The sequence below is a fragment of the Rhamphochromis longiceps genome, linkage group LG5, assembly GCF_057381845.1.
Source record: "Rhamphochromis longiceps isolate RC_006_pf linkage group LG5, R_longiceps_female_GT1.1, whole genome shotgun sequence".
NCBI classification, from domain to species: Eukaryota; Metazoa; Chordata; class Actinopteri; order Cichliformes; family Cichlidae; genus Rhamphochromis; species Rhamphochromis longiceps.
This window is the reverse complement of record NC_140561.1, coordinates 38,446,640-38,467,828: the sequence shown is the minus strand read 5'-3', so window position 1 is coordinate 38,467,828 and position 21,189 is coordinate 38,446,640. Positions and strand designations below refer to the sequence as shown.

Here is a 21,189-nt window from a genome sequence, read left to right as displayed (position 1 = left end):
GCAGAGAACACTTTAAATTTGAATGCATGCTTTACCATCTTCCATCCATTCGCTACCGCTTTTCAGGGTCGCAGGGGCTTTGCCATCTTATAATGGTTAATTTTGGCTGACCAAACATCGGCCTCTACCTCTTTATTATTTATTATTACTACTTATTCCTTAAAGTATTTCTCCCTTTTAAATTCTAAGAGCCTCTTTAGTTCACTTGCATTATTACTTTTTAATTCATTATCATTATTTTTGAGGTGCAATAACCAAGGAACTATGGTATGATTGCTTTCTAAATACAAGATAATTAATACAGAGTAATATCAAATTTTACCTTCTACAATAAAGGCTCTTCAAAAGAAATTTAAAATATTGCTTTTAAGTAAAAAAAAAAAAAGTTAACTGTTGTACGTTTGGAAAATGCAAAACATAACCGATTTAACTTAAGTTCCTATATTGAGTTGTCATGTCTGGATTACTGGCCCATGTGTAAATATGTCCCAGACAAAGAAACAGACTACAAAAAACTCATATATGACACAAAGTTTATTTTAAGGTTAAATGATTGTTTTATGCTTTGAAAGTTCAAATGTAACTTACAGCTGTTTAGTTGACAAATTAAATTAATGATATGGACTAGACTGTATAACATGACCAGCATGTGTACTTTTGTATTTAAATTATTGTAGTATGCTACATTTAAAATGAGGAAGTTTCTGTGATTACGCTACATCTTACCTTGGTAAGATCTCTCAGTTTTTAAAGTAAAAGGTATCTGAGTTTTGTTACAAAAGTGTTACTTTTTTCTATTCTGCAAACACGTATTACAAAGGAGCTGCTGTCTGCTATTTTGTATCTGTAGTGGGGTCTTGCAGGGATTTTTCTGACAACACTTCTTGTCTCGATCGCTGCTCTTTTGTCTCGCCGGGGTCTGAAAATCCTGGAGGATATAGAAGATTGGGAAAAGACATCAGAAAATCTAGTTAGGTTGAATAGAAAATAATATCTGTATGAATTCATCTCAACATGAGATCATTCTAAAATGAATTTAGATAACAAATCAAATCAAGGGTACTGAGCGCATTTATGGAACAAAGAGGCTTTTCCTAAGCCAGATCAGCAACAGGTCTTTTATTCTACTTTAAAAGAGGTTGTCAAGCTTTTTAAAGGTGATCTTTTTAAATTTGAGTTGTTGAAATATGTGCGAGCAGAAAAGGAGACTAAGTAGAATATAAAATTAAGTATAGACATTTAAATAAAACCTCAATTGTGTTTATTTTTTTTATATTTTAATGCATATTTGTGATTTTTGCACGTATAAACAAATAATTATGCAACCCACCATTTGAGCCACTTTCCTTCCATTTGAGCTTGTTGTCCTCAGTGTGCCGTGTCCAAGTAGAGCGGAAGCTCACCAGCTCAGCTGTGATGTGTGCGAGGCTCCACTGCAGGCCTCTGGAGCTCTCCTTCCAAAGATTACTGGTGAAAGAAAACAGTGCTGTTTGTATGCATATTCATATTCCAGTCATGAAAACAAATGACTCAGCTTAACCTGAGATTTTCTACACCAAGGTAAAGGATTGCACTTTTTTTCCATGAAATTATCTTCAAATATATCTTCAATAAAAAGAAAACAAATTAAAAGGAAAATAAGCAGCACATAAACAGGATTTTGTGCTGACACTTTTGGGTTCCTACTGACTTTGGTTATCCTTCTGGTGTGTCTAAAATGAGCAGTTACTGCTACAAATTTGAAGATTAATTCACCTTTGAATAATGATCATGTTTTGTCACTCAAAATTATCAAGTCATGATTACAGGTTTTTGACCAACTCAGCAAATGATAGTAACATAAAAAACACGGTGTACATGATCAACATATACATAGAAAGCAAAGAATTAGTGAAACTACAAGCTCCAAGTGTAAAACTGCAAAAGAGCCAAAAACTGAAGTTTCCTGAATAACCAGAGCTTGACTCCAAAAGCATGTCAAGTAGACCTTCACGTTAAACTGACCAGCTTTACAGCATAATTAAAGCCTGAAAAAAGTTTGAAGTTAATTTCCTCCTTTTGGGACAACTGTATAGATACTTTTTTTTTTTAACAAGTCCCCAGTTTGAATTCTATTAAAGCTAAAAAAATTATGCAGTGTCAGTGCTGTGTCTGTCCATCTGAGTGACAGATGGAGCCATTTAATGACTAATTGTACTAAGACACACGAAGGAAGTAGGTTTTCAAGAGTTTTAAAATCAGTTTTAGTCAAACTCTGTGTGCCACTCAATATCACAGTAAAAACAGACTTCTAATGTGTGTCAAATGCTTTGGCGCGATATGGCAGCCTCGCTTCTGTCAGTCTGCCCCAGGGCAGCTGTGGCTACAACTGTAGCTGCCTCCACCAGTGAGTGAATGAATAGTGGTATTGTAAAGCGCTTTGGGTGCCTTGAAAAGCGCTATATAAATCCAATCCATCATTATTATTATTATATTAATATCTAAAACCAAAAGTGCAATAAAGTTTATTTTCCCAGCAGGTTTCACAGGCCTTGTGTTTACCTATGTCTGTTGCAGGGGTCTGGTGGGCCTGGGTTCTCTTCCACCAAAGGAATAACAATCTTTTCAGCCATATCGGTCAGCAGAGAAAATGTAGGATACACAATGAAGTCTATGAAACCTGCGAGAACAAAATCCAGCATATCAACATGTGAAGTAAACTGTTAGTGACTCAAAAATACTAAAACCTTGTTACGTCTTTAATGTCAGTAAAGAAATTTGAGTGCATTTCAGTGATTCAAACACTAAAATTCAAAGGGCATATGCTGCAATATCACTGTGAACTGTTAAAAATAAAATGAACATAAATCCTGCCACTGGCTTGTTACTTTTGGAAAGAGAAAAAATGTGATTAGCTTCACTAGAGAATAAATTTTACTTGTTTTATGTATCTGAGATGGATATTTATTGAAAATCTTACAAAGGCATAAACAACAGACAAAAGCGATGAGGAAGCTGGTTTTAAAAAAAGAGGGTGTGATTTATGAGACGTACCGATCTGGGATTCAGCTACTAGGGTGGTTTGTCGATCACACAGTGGAGAGAAGGGGAGGCCGAGCTCTGCCTCTCTATCACCCTCACAAAGATAGAAAGAGAGAAAGAAGATACTTAAAGGGCATCCCACACAACACCTGAAAATAACTTTTAAAAGGTCAGTTTGTTCCAACAGTCGCCTCCTGAAACTATGAGACTGTTCAAACGTTTTTTAATTAACAGCCAAACAGAAAGAAAACGTGTTTCATAGGTACGCACACGTCTTGTTTCTGAGACAACAGCGCTCTCCCACACCTCTTCTGTTCTGATCTCCTTCAGATCCAGGTAGTAAAAAAAGCAGAGTGGGAGCAGCTTCGTGCAGCAGTCACTGTAAATACACTCACTACAGTCGTGCCAACTAACATCGCCAAAAAGCCAGACAATCAGGACAGCAAGCATTTTCTCTGTGGGGTAATTATGTTCTCATAGTAACTCAGACATCAACAGAAAGAGTCCCTCCACCTGATTGGATAACTGCGTCTCCTGCTGAGCTGAAGAACAGCTATAGCGTCAGCTGATGCTTTAAAGTCAAGACCAAAAGCCACTTCTTGCAGTCCTCAGCTTTTGGCTCATTATATTGTTTTATTATATACTTTTCCCCAAAGGTCAACAAAAACATGATAGCTTGACTTTCTATTTGGGGTTTGTGAGGCTTTAAAGGCAACAACACTGATTCTCTGCAGTCCTCTATTTCCCATATGTAACCCTTTAAAGTCAAGTGCATTACATTATATATGACATGTACATGGGTTTTTGAGACTACATAAGATCTGAAAAAAAGTCATAACAAAAATATACATTTTTAAGCAATGAATTACAAAATAAAGCAAAATTTATTTTGATATTGAATTTATGTTTTATTATTTTGTCAGAATGTTCAATAAACAATTATTATTAAAGCAATTATTTCATGGTTCAGGCTTTAAAGGGTTAAAACTTGAGCTGTTAAGATTGATTAATTTTTTTAGTACCAAAGTAATGCAGAATAAGCTGTTAGGAGAGATTTTCCTTCTCTGCTGCCTCTGCGTCATATCAACGAGATATTTTTATGGATTTCTTTAGCTCTGACGTAATATCCACCCTCCCTATACAAGCAATTTACAAAAACTGCTGCCTCTTATTAGGCATGCAGCCCTTTGACTCATCAATCATGCAGTTAATAACAGAGCTAATAAGTCAGATGGAGACCAGGGAGCACCAGGGCAGATATGGAGATGTCTAAGAATATAACATAATGTGTTCTTTTATATTTTGAATTTACATTTATTGTGTGGCAAAAGCCTGCGAGCACCGAGAACTACAAATGAGCTGGCATCTAAACCACATGCAATCAAGGACAACCTTTGAGACAGGCTACATAAACTCTAATGCACTTTTGTTTTAGAAAATGACCGCCATCCTTACTAACAAGCCTGAAAATCAAATCACATATACTGGGAAGCCAGTGCATGTAAGTGCATGTAAGTGCATGTAAGAAGCTGAATGATAAAATGCTGGATTTAACCGCTACAGGCAACAAAGTATATACATCATCTTTGTTGGCTTTGTGTTTAGGGCACAGCTAATGGCAATCCTAACAGATAAACAACAATAGTGTACAGCATAACATGTTAGTCGTCAGCAAGGTCGAACGACAGAGGCCTGGCAAATAAGGGAAGTAAGTGAAGGCACAGAGACTGATAAGATCTATAGAGGAAGTAAATGTCTAATATGGTAGGATAAAGAGAGAGGCCTAACATACTATGTACTAAGCTCTCTCTGAGGTATGGCTTCAGGCTCCAGTGTAACATTTTTTCACCACTGAGGAATCAAATTGGAGGATTTGGACTTCCTCTACAATCATCTACAATCATCATTCATCTGCAGAGTATAGTGAACAAGAAAGCTCACAAATTTGAATCTGGACTCCAACGTGGAATCAGTGATGTAAGAACAGTGGCATCACAGTGGCTACACTTTATTTTTATCCAGTAACAAGATGTCCTGTTTTAATTAGTGAGTTTGGAAGTTAGCAGGCAGATTTTCTTGTTGGTTGGCGAGATTAAAGCTAGTTGTTCCCCTTGTTTTCTGTATTTGCACTAAGCTGAGCTGGGTAGCTGCTGGCTTAAACTCTTTATTGACTACACACTATTTACTGTTCATCTTCTCATCTAACTGTTGGCAACAAGTAGCTTATTCTTTTATCCAAAACAAATCTTCTTTCAGCTTCTCTCTTTAGGTGTTGCCACACTGTCCTCCTCTGTCTCAGGTCTTCCTTCACTATATCCATGAAGGTCCACATTAAACATGCTTTGTCCACTTTATGCTCGATCCCTCCTCTGCACATGTTTAAACCATCTCAGGCTCATCTCTCTAACTCTAACTGATGTACTCATTTGTAATTGTGTCCATCCTCGTCACTCCCAACACAGAGAGGACTACGTTTGGTGACTTTGCCACTGACTCTAAGCCACATGTCATAGCCAATCAAATCACAGCTGACACTCTTCTCCACGCACTCTGCCCTCCCTGCACTCTCTCCTTCACATCTCTAGTTATCCTTGTTGACATGAATCCATGCTCATCACTAGTCAAAATAGTAGTTATATGGTGCTTAAAAGTGGGGGGTAAAGACCCACTGAGCAAGCACTTTTAGAAAGTAGAAAAAAAATTCTTGATAACAGGAAAGAATCTGCAACAAAACAGGCTCAGAGAGGAGCCTGCCACTCTGCCCTTGAATTTGTGTGAAATAAAATGAAGAGCATAGCGAGATGACAAACAACAAATAGGAAATATCTCAGGCCTGTTAAGCAGAATATATATATATAGTGCCTACCTGTCTGAAAAACTCCTCCATCAAGGTTTTGGTCCAGCGAGAGTGCAGCACCCAAGGCTTGGATGGATGACTTATGTCAGCCGTGTGCAGTAACAGAGACAGTGCTTTGGGCTTGTCAATCCTGGTGTAGAGAGCATAAGGCAACCACTGTTTTAACTGTTGTTTTGTTGTGTCTCCAGACTGAAAAGCAGACTAAACAGCAGCCAGCCTGAACCCAAACTGCCTGCATCATGTGCAGGCTATTCTAATCAGCTCACTGCACTCCAAGCATCCATTACATGGCCTGCTGATTATGCGCCACAGTGCAAACAACAGCACAGTCTATTAGCAGTACCGTTCTTGTTGTTGTAGACAGGATTTCATCGCTTTGACTTGGAGAAGGTGGGAGGACATGTCAGTGGACAACACCATCTCTATAACGAGTGACCGCAGCTCCCTGTGAGAACGCACACACACAAAAACACACAGTGTACAAGTTGACCTTGGCTGATGAGGAGTGAGTAAAAATGACAGACAGGAAGGCTCAATGGGGTTGTAACCTGTTTAGATTTCCTAATAGATTTCCTTGTTCCCATGGCAACACTGACTGCTAGAAAAGCCCACTAAAGTATGCAGCTGGGGTTTATCTTGTGTGATATCAGCACAGCTCCCCAATCGCATATTCTGTGAGTAATATATGAAGCAGCAGCCAACAAAGAAGCTATGCAGAGTATAGATATGTTGTTATCGCAGACTGCACCGCAGACCATCAACTACAGCTAACTTTTACTTTAAATGTATGTATCACAACATTCCTATAGCATCTACCAAATGCAACTTCTTTACTACATTTCCAAGTTTAGACGCTGTAGTCAGAGTTTGTTATGTTTGTTATTCCTCTGCTGTTTGGTGAATATGTCGTTACACGATATCTTAGGAGGTCAAAGACCAGGGTCAGCTATAAGAGACACTGTATGCTTTCCCATAAGTGCACTAACCAACTTGAGGTCTGGGGGCTGTTTCCTTAAAGCAAAGCATGCCAGTTTATATGTAAAATAACGATAATAAAATAGAATAATGACATAATTATAAATGTCGTCACAGATAAAAATCTAAATGTTGTCAAAAGCCACAAACTAGCTCCAAACTACAGAACTGATATTTAAAACTAGTGAATAAATGTACTGCAATTGTTTCAGTCGATTCCATATATCCATAATAAAATAAAACAAAAGTATTAATTAATAAAATGTTACTTTTTGGCCAATTAGTTTTTCCTAGAGGTCACATTGGAAACACACTAAGATAAACAAATTATAGCTTTGCTCTCCTACATTCTCCTGCAGCATGAATTCTCCGTTATTTATTTTTCTTCTCCCAATGTTGTATCATGCCTATGCATATACACGCATATGAGGACTTACTGCAAACCTAATCTACATTTAACAGCTGTCTTTGCCCAGACTCTAACTAAATGTTGCTGTTGCTGTTGGTTAAAACCTCATTTATAACATTGTTAACAAATTTATTTCTGCAGGGGACTTTTGACTTTTCAGAATGCCCTTTAACACCAACAGCTCGATGGGGACATTTTTACACAGGCTTGTGAAGTTCATACATACAGACAGCAAAAACGTTTCTCCAACAAGAGATCAACAGGTGAGCAACTGATCACACAGCTAATAGAGGAGGGAAAACTTTTCTACGACCTATTTATGTCTCCCTGTGACTGTCTGCTCGGGAGGGAAAATGGGTCATGATTTATAACACACAAAAATTAATTATTATTAAGGTTATGAAAATATAAAAATAATATTAACACTGTAAAATTTTGAGGTCTTACATCCATTCCTCCCGCGTCAAATTAATAAAGATGTTCATTTGGTCGTCCAGCAGTAGGCGGAATGCTGCACTCAGGTGATGGCTCTCTTGTACAGACCGGTCATTGTAGATCAATGCAAACTCTGACCTTGGAGACAAAAGGTGAGTGGAGATTATTACAGACAGTCGACGGACAGATGGGCAGGTTGTAAAGTGTTCCTGTGCATTAAAGTGAAAACTTCAATAACACAGTTGCTCTGAGTGAAGGAGGTGAGACTGAGATAAAAGGAGAGTCCTCTGGGAACAATTTAATGACTGTGACTGCAAGCCTTTAATGATGAATTTTAAAGTGCTGAAGAGGAGGTGGGATGTAATGAAAAATGACACAGTGTGGGTATTAATGACTCACTAAAGTAAGATAATTAACGGATTTATCAATCAAGCATCCTGTATCCCCTCATTGTCATTCAGCTGTTAAAATGGGTAATAAAGCCCACTGTGGACAGTTTTCCAATTAGTATTTATTTTTAAGCTTCTGCCACCTTTCACCAGTGAAATAAACATTGAATAAAACACTTAAGGAAATGGTTTTAAAGACAACAACACAAAGGTGTGTGTTAAAGTGGTCTGTTGGGGAGTGTAAAAAGTGTGTGGTAAAAAATGAAAAATTCTGGTAAGACTTCTGTGGGTCTGTAATTTCCTAATATTCATGATTCAGTTCAATTGAATTTTATTTATACACCAAATCACAACAACAGGTGACTCAAGGCACTTTATGTTGTAAGGTAGACCCTGCAATAATGCATACAGAGAAAAACCCAACAATCATATGACCCCCTATGAGCAAGCACTTTGGCGACAGTGGGAAGGAAAAACTCCCTTTTAACAGGAAGAAACCTCCGACAGAACCAGGCTCATTTATTCATAATGTTTTTCCTTTCATTGCTATGCAGATGACAGAGACATACTTTTTAAAAAAAAATCTAGTGACCCTAAAAGTCTAGCTGATGACTTTATAACTATTTAGTCTATATAGTTATATTTGGGTGGCACATTTTCGTCAACTCAATACCTGAAAATTAGAAATTATATTACTTAATCTTACAAATTACAGTGCAAAAGTCTAATTTCTTTATATTTCTGCTTGGAAAATGAGAAAAAAGGCAAAAGCACCCAAAATGTGTCTTTTCTTGATGAGGCTTCAGTGGACAGCAGATCATCAAACAAAAAACCCCAAACATTCCTCTGAAAATGGTCAAGACACAAGAACTTGATGCTCAAGACTTTTGCACAGCACAGCACAGTAGAGTACTGTTCCTTTGGTAATCGCCAGGTTAGGCTACTACGTTCTCCTCTGGTTTACATGGAAAGTTAATTTCTTGGCTTCCTACTCATTTTAGCAGACACACATTACCCCGATCCTGATCCCCTACTAGCTCTCTGCCTGTTTTAGAATTGATTTTAAGTGCAATCACATTTAACACATGTTCGTGTCTGGCCCTGTGCCACATTCAGGCAGCACTTCTGCCTGAAAGTTGAGGCTTAATGTCAAATGCAGTCATGGCTTTCGCATCAGGGCCTGTCAGCTATGAAATGAGGAGAAATGTTTGAAATGAGGAAGTCTCGTAGAATCAGAGGCTTCCAATAAATCACTTCGTAAAATACATTTTTATAGACGTGCTTTTATGTGATGCCATTTCATGTGATGTCGTCCTTTATAGGTTTTTAATGTTTGAATAACATCTCTCTTGTCTTGCATATTATTTCTGGGGTTTTCTTTTTTAGCCTTTCATTATTTGTTTTGCACCCACATTTTAATCTTTCTTTTTTTCATTTGAATCTGTCTCCACTTTAAATAAATTGCACCTGTTATTTTTGTTGTTTTATTCTCTTTGTGTCCTTTTGCTTGTCAGGCAAGGCACTTTGTAAAGTCTGTTGTTAAAGGTGCTATACATAATAACTTATTGCATTGATTTTTCAGCCCATATCATATATATTACATATCTATCTCAAAGTCAGATGATGTTCCAAGCAGAGTTACTGACTTTGGGATAGATCTGCTGTTCAGATGTGTTCTTTTACTGTGGGCAGGCATCTTTGTACTTTATTCCCGAAATAAAGCATGATGATGATGGGTGCCATGAGACTACGTTCTTCAGTCCTCCTAAGTGGAAAGTCTAAAAATACGATGTTCTGTCCATGAAGTTGTGTTTGCCTTAGAGGGTTCTCACTCGCTCTCTTACTAAAACGATACAGAGGAAAGAAGAAAACTATACTGAGGTACGCTTTAAGAAAGCGTACCTCACTATTTCTGTACTTCCTGATATCTCTTACTATTTTACAGTTTCATAACAGGAGGTGGCTCATATATAGCTGAGAAAATATTGCAGAAAAAAAGCTTACTTTGTGTGGATGTGAAAGTTATTTGTAGTTCCTGTGTGTTCATAGTCATGGATGGCTGCAGCAAACAGGGATGCCATCACCTCGAGCTCTGTCAGCCAGTGCTTGATAGACACAAATATAAAACCATTAAAACAACAGTACTACAATGGTAAAAAGAAAGTACACCATCTTTCAGTTAAAAGTTTTAAATATATACATGATAAAAGTCATCTGGTCCTTATCTGGCCTTAGAAGTAGCAGAATACAACCACCCACCAAGGTGGTTGTATTTGCGCACCACAGCAGCTTCACCCATGACGCTTTTTATAGCTCCACATTCATGTCCAGTGGTGTAGGTGCTTGCCCACACAGAGCCTACAAGTGTTAAAAATATGTAAAGTGTCCACTGCAGTCACTGTCTGTGCTTTTAATGCAGCATTTTTATTTATATTGGAATGTTTTATGGTTCGCTTGTATAAGTCATGTGTGTCCAGTGATGTGCAGTTAGGATGTTGGAGCACCTCGGGGTGGGGGGTAAAGACCCCTTTCCGCTCATTGTCTAAATGGAAACATGTACAACGGAAATGTACACAGACACATTCGCAAGACCATAAATTAAGCTTTACTCGCTAAGCCAAAAGTCTGTATGTGCAATATTTCCAGAGACACCCTTCATAAAGGTCAGATGATGAAGACAGCAACTCATAGAGTGCATAGATACAATGTAACAAGTTGAAAGTCCTGACATGGGAACTCCCTAACGTGGGGAGGCCTTGAAAAACATAAAGGCCATCATCTCTTTATTTAGTCTCCATAATTTTCACTCTGAAACAGCAGTGCTTAGTGGGTTAAAGAAAAGTTAGAATGGAACAGATCCTGTTTCCCTGCAACACCATCGCCACCAAAACAGGAAGTATCATTTCTATTGTCACAGGACTGCAGGCTCTGAAAGTAAAAGTCATTTTGGAATTTGATTGTTATTTGTGCTCTACAATCGATCCTTACTGTGGTGCTAACGTCAGGCAGTGACTCTGGTCATTAGCCTTCATCTTCAGGGTGATAATGAATGCCACATGTATTTAAAAAAAAATGTAAATGCAATCCATAAGAGTTGTTAGGATATTTTAGTCTGTCGATATACTTCTAAAAAACATTTTACACAGTGTAATCCACATTTGTAAAAGCAACAGATCACTGCAAATTAGGAAAGTGACTCCTAAAGAAATAGGTTATATATTTGTTACCTATTTGTCTATTCAGTCAAAGCAAATGGGACACAGTGCCACAGAAAGGCCAGCAAGCTTGGAAAGTGTTAAAAGGTGGGCCGCTACACATTCTTCCTTTTGATTTTTTCATGGAATTTTCAGAAAATTAAAAAGAAAAGTTATCACACCGGCCTTATCCTTTAATAGAAAATCCAGGTTAGTCTTTTGTACCACGAGTCCGGAGCGCAGCAGCAGACAGTGCAGTGTCTGAGTTACATCAGCAGCGTGAACGTGGTTGTGGTAGGGGTTGTTGTATTTGCAGTATCCTCTCTCCAGCGCAGACAGAAATTCTGTGAGGCACGAGATGGGAATCTGCAAAAATAGTTACATAATCATCAAAAGTAAAGCTATGTTTAAAATACCACAGGTTCACAAAGTTTATGTCAACAGTAAAAGCTAAAACAACCTGGATGTTGTAATAAGGCATGATGCATGTGATTTACACACATAATTTGCTAACCCATTAGCCCTCCAAACACCACAAAGGATAATAAAACCCATATGCCTGATAATATCTGCAAATGACAACACCAGTTCCTCACAATAATACTCCTTCAGAGTGGCTCTGATTATATTACAGTGAGATCTTCCATCCAAAGCACTGAAATTCTCCAATGACTATAATGAGTCATTGTATAGACGATGAACTATATACAAACTAAACAATGAAATGCAAAGTTAAAAGACCTTAAAGCGACTGTTGAGCTCATATCTGGTGATCAGCTCAAAGAACAGAGTTCGGAGTGCATGATCAGAGCTGGCTGAGTTCAGAGCAAACACATCAAAGCTCCAACGGTCCACGTCCTAAAGAGCAAGAGAGGAAAGTACTGGTGTATACTTTTGGTGTGTATACGATAGATTATGTGATGTCCATATTTTTAGCTAAGATCCAACCCACTGTGAGAGTTATGATTAGAGGGGGCTTACCCTGAGGCAATTTACGACCGCTGCAGGTTGGTCCGGCATGGCTGCTGTGTAGGCCCTCTTGAACATCCTGGAATAAGGGAATGTTTAGGGTGAGTTCAGTTAAAGTTCAGATGTTGACGCTGTGCAGCGACCTCGGTTTAGGAGCTGTTTATATAACTCCTCTAAAGTCCCTGTCTGCTTTGGAAGGAAGTTTTAACAAGAAAATGGAGATAATGTTTCACAGCCGTGTGTAGCAGGCTGTGTTTGCTGTGGACGTAATAATAACAACAGAGTGTGAGCTTGTATCGGACTTATTGTACAGACAATGAAATCAGTAATTTATAATGGGACTTTTATTATATGAGATGCTTGTTTCCTTGTTTCTTATTATTTAAGTTTCATAAAAGAGAGTTACTGCTGTATGACTGCTTCTGTGTCTTCCAGTCAGTATTTTATGAATTGCTGTTTTAAAAAACGATTCCAGGGTTTTGAGTTCTTGTTTATCATTTTGAGTTTTGCATTCAAATTTTGATTTCATAATGACTCTGGTCATGACACTTTGAGCTTCCATTCTTGTTGAGATTTCATTGTCATTCTAGTGATGTCTGTTATTGTCTGTTATAGTATTGAGTAGTTGGCCCCAGTTTTTATTTTATTTTATTCTGTTCTCGTATAGTTCTCGTTCCCCTGTGGTTCCCTGTGTTTGCTTTTACCTGCTGTGCATCTCTCTCCTGGTCTTCTGGGTAGCAGTGTCCCAATTTTAGCTTCATGGCAGGTTTTCTGTGGTATCTCATTTACTTTCTGTCTTTTCTTTCCTTTATGATCTGCTCCTCTTCAGCCTTTTTTACCTTCCTTTACTTGTTCCTCCTGCGTTCTGCCCTCATAACTGTCCTGTTTCCCAGTCAATCTCCTCTGTGTATATATTCTGTATAGTTTAGCCTCATTGTTTAATCCATGTTTATGTTCTGTGTCTTTCCATCATTTTTGCCTTTTAGATTTTTTTGTCTGGATTTTCTAGTTTTTTTAGATTATCATGTCTGGGTCTTTCTTTTATTTCTATAATTTCCCTACAGTACATGTCCTGCATTTGGATCCTTTCCATAACATCATTCATTATGCTTGCAGTTCTGAAATAGAAATGAATGAAACGTAATACCGCTCCACAAATATCCCAGCTTGCACTGCATGCACAATGCTGCGAAACTTGGGCTTCTCATCAGAGCGCCGCGTAGGACGGCGGATCTTCTGGGTGAAAGTGGAAGCCAGCCAGTCGGTGACCTCTGACGGCACCCCGTCTGACTGCAGTTGCTGGAGGTCATCTTCAGACTCCAGACACTGCCTGTGAGAAACAGTGACTGTTAGACAATATTAAGACACGGTAAAAATGAAGACTGAGAATGAATGAGCAGCACTAATAATGTGCCTCTGCGATATCACTGTGGTTCAGAGACGTTTAATGGTGTAAGGATAATTTTATATTACACATTTAGATTTATTTAGAAATACTTCCATTAACTGTCCAGTCAAAAGTTTAATTTAAAAATTTAATTTCAATTGTATGTCTGTTAAATAAGCTAAGTAAGAAGTTACTACTCCCAGAAAGACTTTTGGCACTTTTTACTCTGGTTTTTATGAAAGGCAACCAAAAGAGACTTCATCGTACTGCTTCCACTCAAATATTAGCAGAGAAACAGCACCTAAAATTGCAGAAAGCAACATGTTTTTTTTCACTCTGTTTTCTCTATGACACACTGGATCATAAAATCCTCCGTTTCACACTTCATGGATTGTGTACCTCAGGCTTTGTAAATCAGGCTACCAGACCACCATTCCTGAAAGACCACTTTCTGCTGTTAGACACTTACATGGCTGCTGTGCTGATGACACCAAACTTTTCTTATCAGTTTCCTCATCTGACATGCAGGGGAAGGCCTGAGAAGTCAGGAGAAAAAGAAAGTTTTCATAGGACTCTATGCAGTCCTGTGAAAAACTAAGTACACCCTTAGTGAATCCATAGGAAATAAGAAAGTAGGTAGCTATCAGGAGCTAATCAGATCCCCGTGATTAATTGATCATCAGAAGGTGTGGGCACTTCTATAAAGGTACAGGCGTTGTCATTTTGCTGGTGTGAAGCATTCAGGTGAGTGCAATGAAACAATCTTTCCAGGAGATTCACAACAAGGTCAGACCACGCCATAAGGTCAAACACATTACAAAAAAACCCAAGAGCTACAGCTCAGATTCTACAGGCCTCAACTAGCATATTAAATGTTAAAGCTCATAACAGTACAATAAGAAAAAGACAGAACAAGTACAGCATGTTTGGAAGGGTTGCCAGGAAAAAGCCTTGTCTCTCCAAAAAGAAATTGGCAGCACGACTTAGGTTTGTAAAGTTGCATCGAAACAAACCGCAAGACTTCTGGAACAATGTGTTTTGGACAGAAAAGACCAAAGCTGAGATGTCTGGTCATAATGCATGCAGCTGAAAACAGTCATGAACAATAGTTTTCAGACTAGTTTAGCAGAACCTGGGCTCTTTACACTCATTGTCACACATGAACTCCTCTATATACCACAATATGCTAGACTCAAATGTGGGGCCATCTGCTCAACTGCTAAATTGGGTGAAATTAGGTCATGCAACACGTCATTGATACCACACCAACAATCTAGAGCAGAATTGCTGAAAAAGAAAAGAATGAAGGTGATAAAATGGCTCAGTCAAAGTCCAGACCTCAACCTGACTGAACTGAGAACTCTGCATAAACACATTTGTCAAACAACTCAAGAGTGGGCCTAAAATTCTCCACAATGATTTGAGAACTGATAAGGTCATATAGACAATAAGCTACCGCATAACGGGGTGTACTTATTTTTTCACAGGATTAGATATAATCGGGTGAAAACTTTCTTTTTCATATGACTTTCACTGCTAATCCATGTGATTGTTAAAATACTTCTATCAGCCATCTGTAGCTAACCCAAAATCCCACTTTCTCACACATGCTGGTTTCTAGTTTCTGTTTGTAACAGTTTCAAAACTAGCTATATCTCTTAGAGAACACTGTGGTCATTTAGTTTAGTCGCAATGGTGAAATGTGCCCCAGATGAGTCACTGTTTAAAGGAATAACTAAACAAAACAGGTGTTAAGTTCTCATTAGGGACTTTAGGGATGTACAAAGGTGAGTTGCCATTTTCAGTCTCTGCACTAAGCTAAGCTAACCTGCTGCTGATTGCAACTTCATATTGTAGCAACATGACAGTGTTATCAATGATCTCATCAAAGTCTTTAAAAAGTACTTTAAAAGTACAAGACAACTCAGAGGAAGATGTAAGTGAAGCTGATCAAACAGACATGAACTGATCTTTTTTCAGTTATAAAAGCTAATCACACATTAGGTGTCCCATGTACTCCTTGAATAACATCTTTTACACTTATATTGTTTTTCTGGCAGGACTATACTGTGGTGGTTAGTGCTTTCCCCTCGCTGCTTACCCAGGATGTGAAAGCTCAGCACTGATCTACAAAACTGATCTACAATTTTATCTTCTTTTTCTTCTTCTTCTTCTTATTGTATTATTTTACCTTGTTCCATCGAGGTACACTGCCTCTAGTAACGATGCTGTGTATTCCAGGTTCTTTTTGATTTCTTCAAAATCAACATCTTTCTCGTCTAGCTGCTTCAGCATGCTCCTCAGCCTGAAAGTAAACGAAATATTGGAATCATTTTTGGTGCTTGAAAATTGTTGCACGTCTCAGCATCCACGTGCAATAAGTAAAAAGCGGGATGGGTAAACATTAAAGTTCTGTTTGGGTCCAGAAACAATAGCTAAGGAACAAAAATCAGTGTTTTCTGTGACTTATTCTGCCTACGGTGTTATTTTAGGATACAAATAGGAACAGCTTGAACCTGCAGCTCCGTGAACAGGTCTTTGCAGACCGACAGCACTTGTTGTTGTCTTGAGTCAGTGAAATGACGTCCAAAGTGTTTTAACAATCAGTTGAGAAATCCTGATGAACGGAAAAAGCTCATTTGGAAGTGATTTAAGTGCCAAGCTGTCCAAAAAGGGCATCATTAGTGCCAAATTTTCCATGAGAGGAAAGCTTCCCATGGTTAGGCCCTTATGTAACTCAAATTATATCAAAATATACTCCCTGAAAAAAATCATAATTTTGTGCTTTATCTAAATGTTCTCTGAGAACACGCTGCCTCTTTTTGGTTTCGAAACTTTTAATCAAATTACGTGCTGGAAGCACATCCCCTCAAGTATAATAGAAAGCAAATGCTCGATGTCGCTCAGAGTGTAACCCACCTGCCTGTGTTACTGTAACCTCCTCTCAGGAATGAGTCCCAAAGCTCCGCGTCTGATCCAGTTGTCATTAAATTCGTATCCTTAGTTTGTAGGACTGGAATCTTTCTGCTGTGATTGTGTTTTCATTTGACTTCTGAAATATATCGACGTGATAATATACAGTATCCGTGCCGCAGATAATTTCTTCAAAACATCTTAGTGCGTTGCCCATATGGTGACCAGAATGACTGTGTTCAAACAGCGTAAGGCCGGGCAATGGAGCCAACTCCTGGGGATGAGACGCTCACAGCTTTTCAAGTGTTTATCACGCTGGCAAAGGCTTTTGAAAGCTGTCGAGTCATAAAAATAGCATGCATCTGAATACCACCGCTCACTTTCTATCTCAAGTAATCTTTCATGATAACACAGCCTTTTTTGTTTCAACTGTTTGCGGCAGAAGAACCTTTGACAGGACGTTTACAGGAAATTACTCGTCAAGTGCACTCGTGAAAGTGTGTTTATAGAAAAAGATGACAAATTCTCCTTTGGCTCAAGCATTGTTGAATCTACACATCTACACACTGCAGAATGTCGTCCTCTCCAAGTATAGATGAGCACAAGAGAATGGACTTAATGGCATCTCATTTGCAAGCACAAATTAATAAAACAACGTCATCCCAACCCCCACCCCTGTCCGCACTCAAAACCCCACAAGGTTTGGAGCTCTGAACCCTGCTCAAACTAAAAAACAGATGAGTTCACCAAAACAAAACCACATGACCCACCGCTTCTGCAACAGCTACCTCCTTCAGCAAAAGCGTGGGCAAGACAAGTGTTCACACTTGGAGTAAAACACGTTTCTTCTCTCATGTCACTATGTATATTTGTACGACCAAAAGGTTAAACGCAAAATACTTGTTGAACTTAATTAGAGCAAATACGGTGTGAAACATGTCAAACCATAACCCTCTAACTCCGAGTGTATTTTTGAGTCACACATTTCCACTTTTGCAAAACAGAAAATCTCCTGCATAGAAATGCTGTGCTGCTGAACGTTATTGTAACAAAAAACAAACAAAAGCAAGCATGTTTGATAAAGTCCTCTTGCCCTGTTCATGTAATCAAATAGAAGCTGGAGTGTGTAGTGAACTAAACATAAAGTCTATTAATTGTCTTACCTAGAGATGGGTATCTGGAGCTTTTTCTTACGGATTCGAACCAGTTCAGCCATTCCGTGCTCAAGCTGTGCTCTGATGGACCCCAGAGTTCAGTAAAAAAAGAAAGAAAGAAAGAAAACAATGCCAATATAAAAAAATAAAAATAAAATGTGTTTTAGGGAACTAGTAAGCAGAAAAGTTCTGCAAACTACCAACGCAAACTTTATGTGTCCTGAGACAGACTTCTGTTTCAACAACTCTCCCACCCACTTCTGGGGGAACCTACTCCACTTCTCTCTGATTGGTTAGGCGGGCCCAAACCGTGTCAGTGTGTGCACATGTGTGTGTGAGAGAGAGAGAGCGAGAGAGAGAGAGCCGCTGTGAGTGTCTTTGTCAGACCATGAGTGTTTGTGTATATGTGTACACCCGTTGTGTGAGGTGTGAGAGAGTTGACCTCACTCGCTGATGAAGTGTTGACTGCAAGGCTTTCAAGCAGTGTGTACTCAAATCCCAAATGAGAATTTTCCACCGGCCGCAAATCAGAGAACTGCACAGAGAGTCTTTCAGTGAAGCCCACCAGAGCCACTCAAACCAAAACATATAAACAAAACTTGTCCTTGAAAGCCGTCCGCAAAAGCGCAGTAGGTTAACTGCTGTTATTGGTGCAGCTATGCACAAAAATGTGCCATGTCTTTAAACTGATTACTTTTTTGCAATTGTTGCACAAAATGTAAGCTTCAAAAACATGTGAAATCATCCTAATAATTCATTTCAACAACAGATTTCTTGGTTTCGCTTTACTTACATTTACTAAAATGTGCACCACTGTCAGCTAAATGCATTGTATCTGGACACTAAAAGGGGAATTCTCTGTTTTTTGAGACATTAAAAAGGGCAGAGCGAAAAAGACCAGAGGAGACAGCGAAGCGCATCTCTAAACACTTTTACAGTTCTAGGCCCAAAATCTGTTACCAGCCTTTATTTATAGTAGAGTATTGTGAGAGTTGTGCAATAACGCGGCTTGGGAAAACCCCTGCCTCCGGTTTTTCTCTCTCCTTGGCCGTGCTGCTTTGGCTGCTGGGTCAGACTCACTCTCATGCTCCCATGCTCTTTGACATGACATGGCATATTGTAGAAATGAAGATAAGTAACATCATGTCATATGATTCTCCATCTCCTGTGTCACATTTGGGTATTTCTTTTTTTGTTTTTTATTTATTTTTTCCCTCATCGAAAACAGCATCGAATTTCAGATTGTTAAAGAATCAACTTGTGGAAATACCAGAGAGTAGGCTCATATTCGTGCTGTTCTATGTAAATTAAAGGCTGCAGAGGAGTATTTCTTCCGATGTCAATCTTATGTATAACCCTTTGAAAAGAGAATTTTCCTTTGTGTGGTTGCTAGCCTCTTGCTTTATCTTAATGTTTTTTCCCCTCCATTTATCTCTCATCACTCCTGTTTGTCTCTGATGATGACGAGCACGCACCTTCCGATTGCTCTCTCTCCGTGGACCGACCTGAGCCAGTGACTACTTACTCCTGCGCTTCAGAGGGAGAATAAATATTGCGTTTCTTACAGGAACTAAATGTTGCAGAAACAGACCGTGCAGGAGATCACGTAGGGGTGTTTTTGTCTGTTTTCACAACAGAATGTTAAAGAATAAATGAATACACAAACCCACAAAATCTGGTTTAGCGCCAAGCTTCACTTGTTTCTGATGCAGTTCTGAAACCTAGTCGGCAATGTGGGTAAGACTAAAGGGCAAAATCAAGCAAACAACAGAATTATTATATTTTTTCACTTTCCTCCAGTTGTGATAGGCACTGCAGAAAGTTTTGGTTCATTTTGCACTAATATATATTTAAATATTATTATATTTTATCTCAAAAATAACATTTTATTATTATTATTTATTATACCTCATAATCTTTAGTTTTATACATATTACTTTTTGTTTTACAGTCTTGATTCGACATCAAGTCATTTGATTCAGCAGTGATGTTATTTCTTAAAAGCCCAAGACTTAAAGCTTAAGTTGAATTTTTTGTGCACACAATCAGGGAAATCTTGAAAACATATTTTTTGCATATTTGTATTGCATTCAAGATCCATCCATTTTCTTCTGCTGATCCAATTGAGCCTTGCAGGAGCCTATTCTAGCTTTCACGGGGCGCCAGTCTATCACAGAGCTAACATAGACAACCTTTCAAGGTCACACTCACACCTATGGCCCACGTGTTTGGACTGTGGGAGGAAGACGGGAAATCCACACAGAACATGCTTCACACAGAACAGCCCCAGCCGGTTGATGGATAATTCATAATAATTGAATTATAAAAATTTTGATCCACCCATGAAGTTTAAACCCATCATGGAATAAATCCTAGCAAGATTTCCAGAAATGTTATAAATATAGCGAGCACTATAAATAAAGATATTACCCCCACTGCAGTGGTGTGAAGGCAGACGTATCAGCCCAACGTGGACAAATGAAACTAGAGACACATGTCTGACCACACGGTACAGGGACAAATCATTTTTATGATCAGGTGATCAATACAGTGCACGACATGCTTACTCCCCTAACCTGTGCTTCCACTCTATCTGAATTATACACTTGACAGAATAAATTAATCATTTTTGGGTTGGCAATTTGGGACAATTAACGTCAATTAATAGACTATGAAAATTAAAAAAATACATCATATCAACAGTGTTGTACTCCACAATCACAGAATCACAGAATCTACAGAAATTATGATCATAGGGTAAGAACATAAATAAATGCCTTACCATCCCTGTGTTATCCTCCATGTCATAAGGCTGAGATTTCGATCAGCTGCTCCACGTATCTTACACGTTGGTGTCATGACCTCTGGATTGCACCGCTGCAGAAGACCAGCTGCATGTGTGTGTTTGTTGGTTTAAGAGAGATACGAAATGGCTTACACCTCTGTAAGTAAATACAGCATGTGCAATTATGTCATGATGTAAACCAGCCTTATGTGCACATAAGGCTAGTTTATGTTACCTATGCTGCTCCTTGTTACGTCTCCTGTGTATGTAAGCAGTATTTTGCAGTGTGCACAGTATGTGGGTGTGGGTGTAATCCCCTAGTGTTCAGTGCTCAGCTGGGGAGGCTTTGCGTCACCAATACAATCAGCAAGAGAGTGTTCATATCAGGACCAGAGTTTCCACCATGTCCTCAGGGGCTCAGGATAGGCTGTGCAAGGGAAGAGTTCATATGCATGCAAGGTTTCCTTATGCAGAAAAGACACGACGGTATTAGCACTCATTCTTAGAGCATGTTTTTATGTGTGATTACATTTTCATTGTACTGGTAAACACAAATATAGAATTTTGAATCACTAGCAGACATTTAATTAATCTTTCAGAATACAAATAAAAGCAAATTAGCTCCTGGTTTGCTCAACCTGCACTTTGCCTGCTACCATGAATTATGGATTATTTTTTTAAAAGTTCTTTTGATCAAATTT

At 38.6% G+C, this 21,189-nt stretch overlaps 1 protein-coding gene across 3 annotated transcripts; it reads right to left on the bottom strand.

Moving 5' to 3' along the window:
- Positions 1-778: 778 nt before the first annotated feature.
- LOC146670571 (dual specificity calcium/calmodulin-dependent 3',5'-cyclic nucleotide phosphodiesterase 1B-like) lies at positions 779-20,753 on the bottom strand. 3 transcript variants are annotated; one of them, XM_085407581.1, is made up of 14 exons: positions 20,486-20,753; positions 15,828-15,941; positions 13,397-13,579; positions 12,262-12,328; positions 12,022-12,138; positions 11,506-11,646; positions 10,091-10,191; positions 7,710-7,835; positions 6,222-6,323; positions 5,888-6,008; positions 3,034-3,115; positions 2,542-2,659; positions 1,331-1,467; positions 779-928 (listed from the first exon to the last, which is right to left on the bottom strand). In XM_085407581.1, the coding sequence occupies exons 1-14, from the start codon at positions 20,560-20,562 to the stop codon at positions 834-836; spliced, it is 1,581 nt and encodes a 526-aa protein (XP_085263707.1). In that variant the 5' UTR covers positions 20,563-20,753; the 3' UTR covers positions 779-833. The 3 variants fall into 3 exon arrangements, with proteins under 3 accessions (XP_085263707.1, XP_085263708.1, XP_085263710.1); XM_085407582.1 differs by lacking the exon at positions 20,486-20,753 and adding an exon at positions 17,713-17,926; XM_085407584.1 differs by lacking the exons at positions 15,828-15,941; positions 20,486-20,753 and adding an exon at positions 14,106-14,174.
- Positions 20,754-21,189: the final 436 nt, after the last annotated feature.

Excerpts from the sequence above, each read along its gene's own strand:
- LOC146670571 (XM_085407581.1), bottom strand. The coding sequence starts at position 20,562 with ATGACACCAACGTGTAAGATACGTGGAGCAGCTGATCGAAATCTCAGC. Across the intron at positions 11,647-12,021 it reads AGCTCAACAGTCGCTTTAAG|ATTCCCATCTCGTGCCTCAC; the intron begins GTCTTTTAACTT and ends CTATTTTTGCAG. Across the intron at positions 2,660-3,033 it reads AGTAGCTGAATCCCAGATCG|GTTTCATAGACTTCATTGTG; the intron begins GTACGTCTCATA and ends TTGTTCTCGCAG.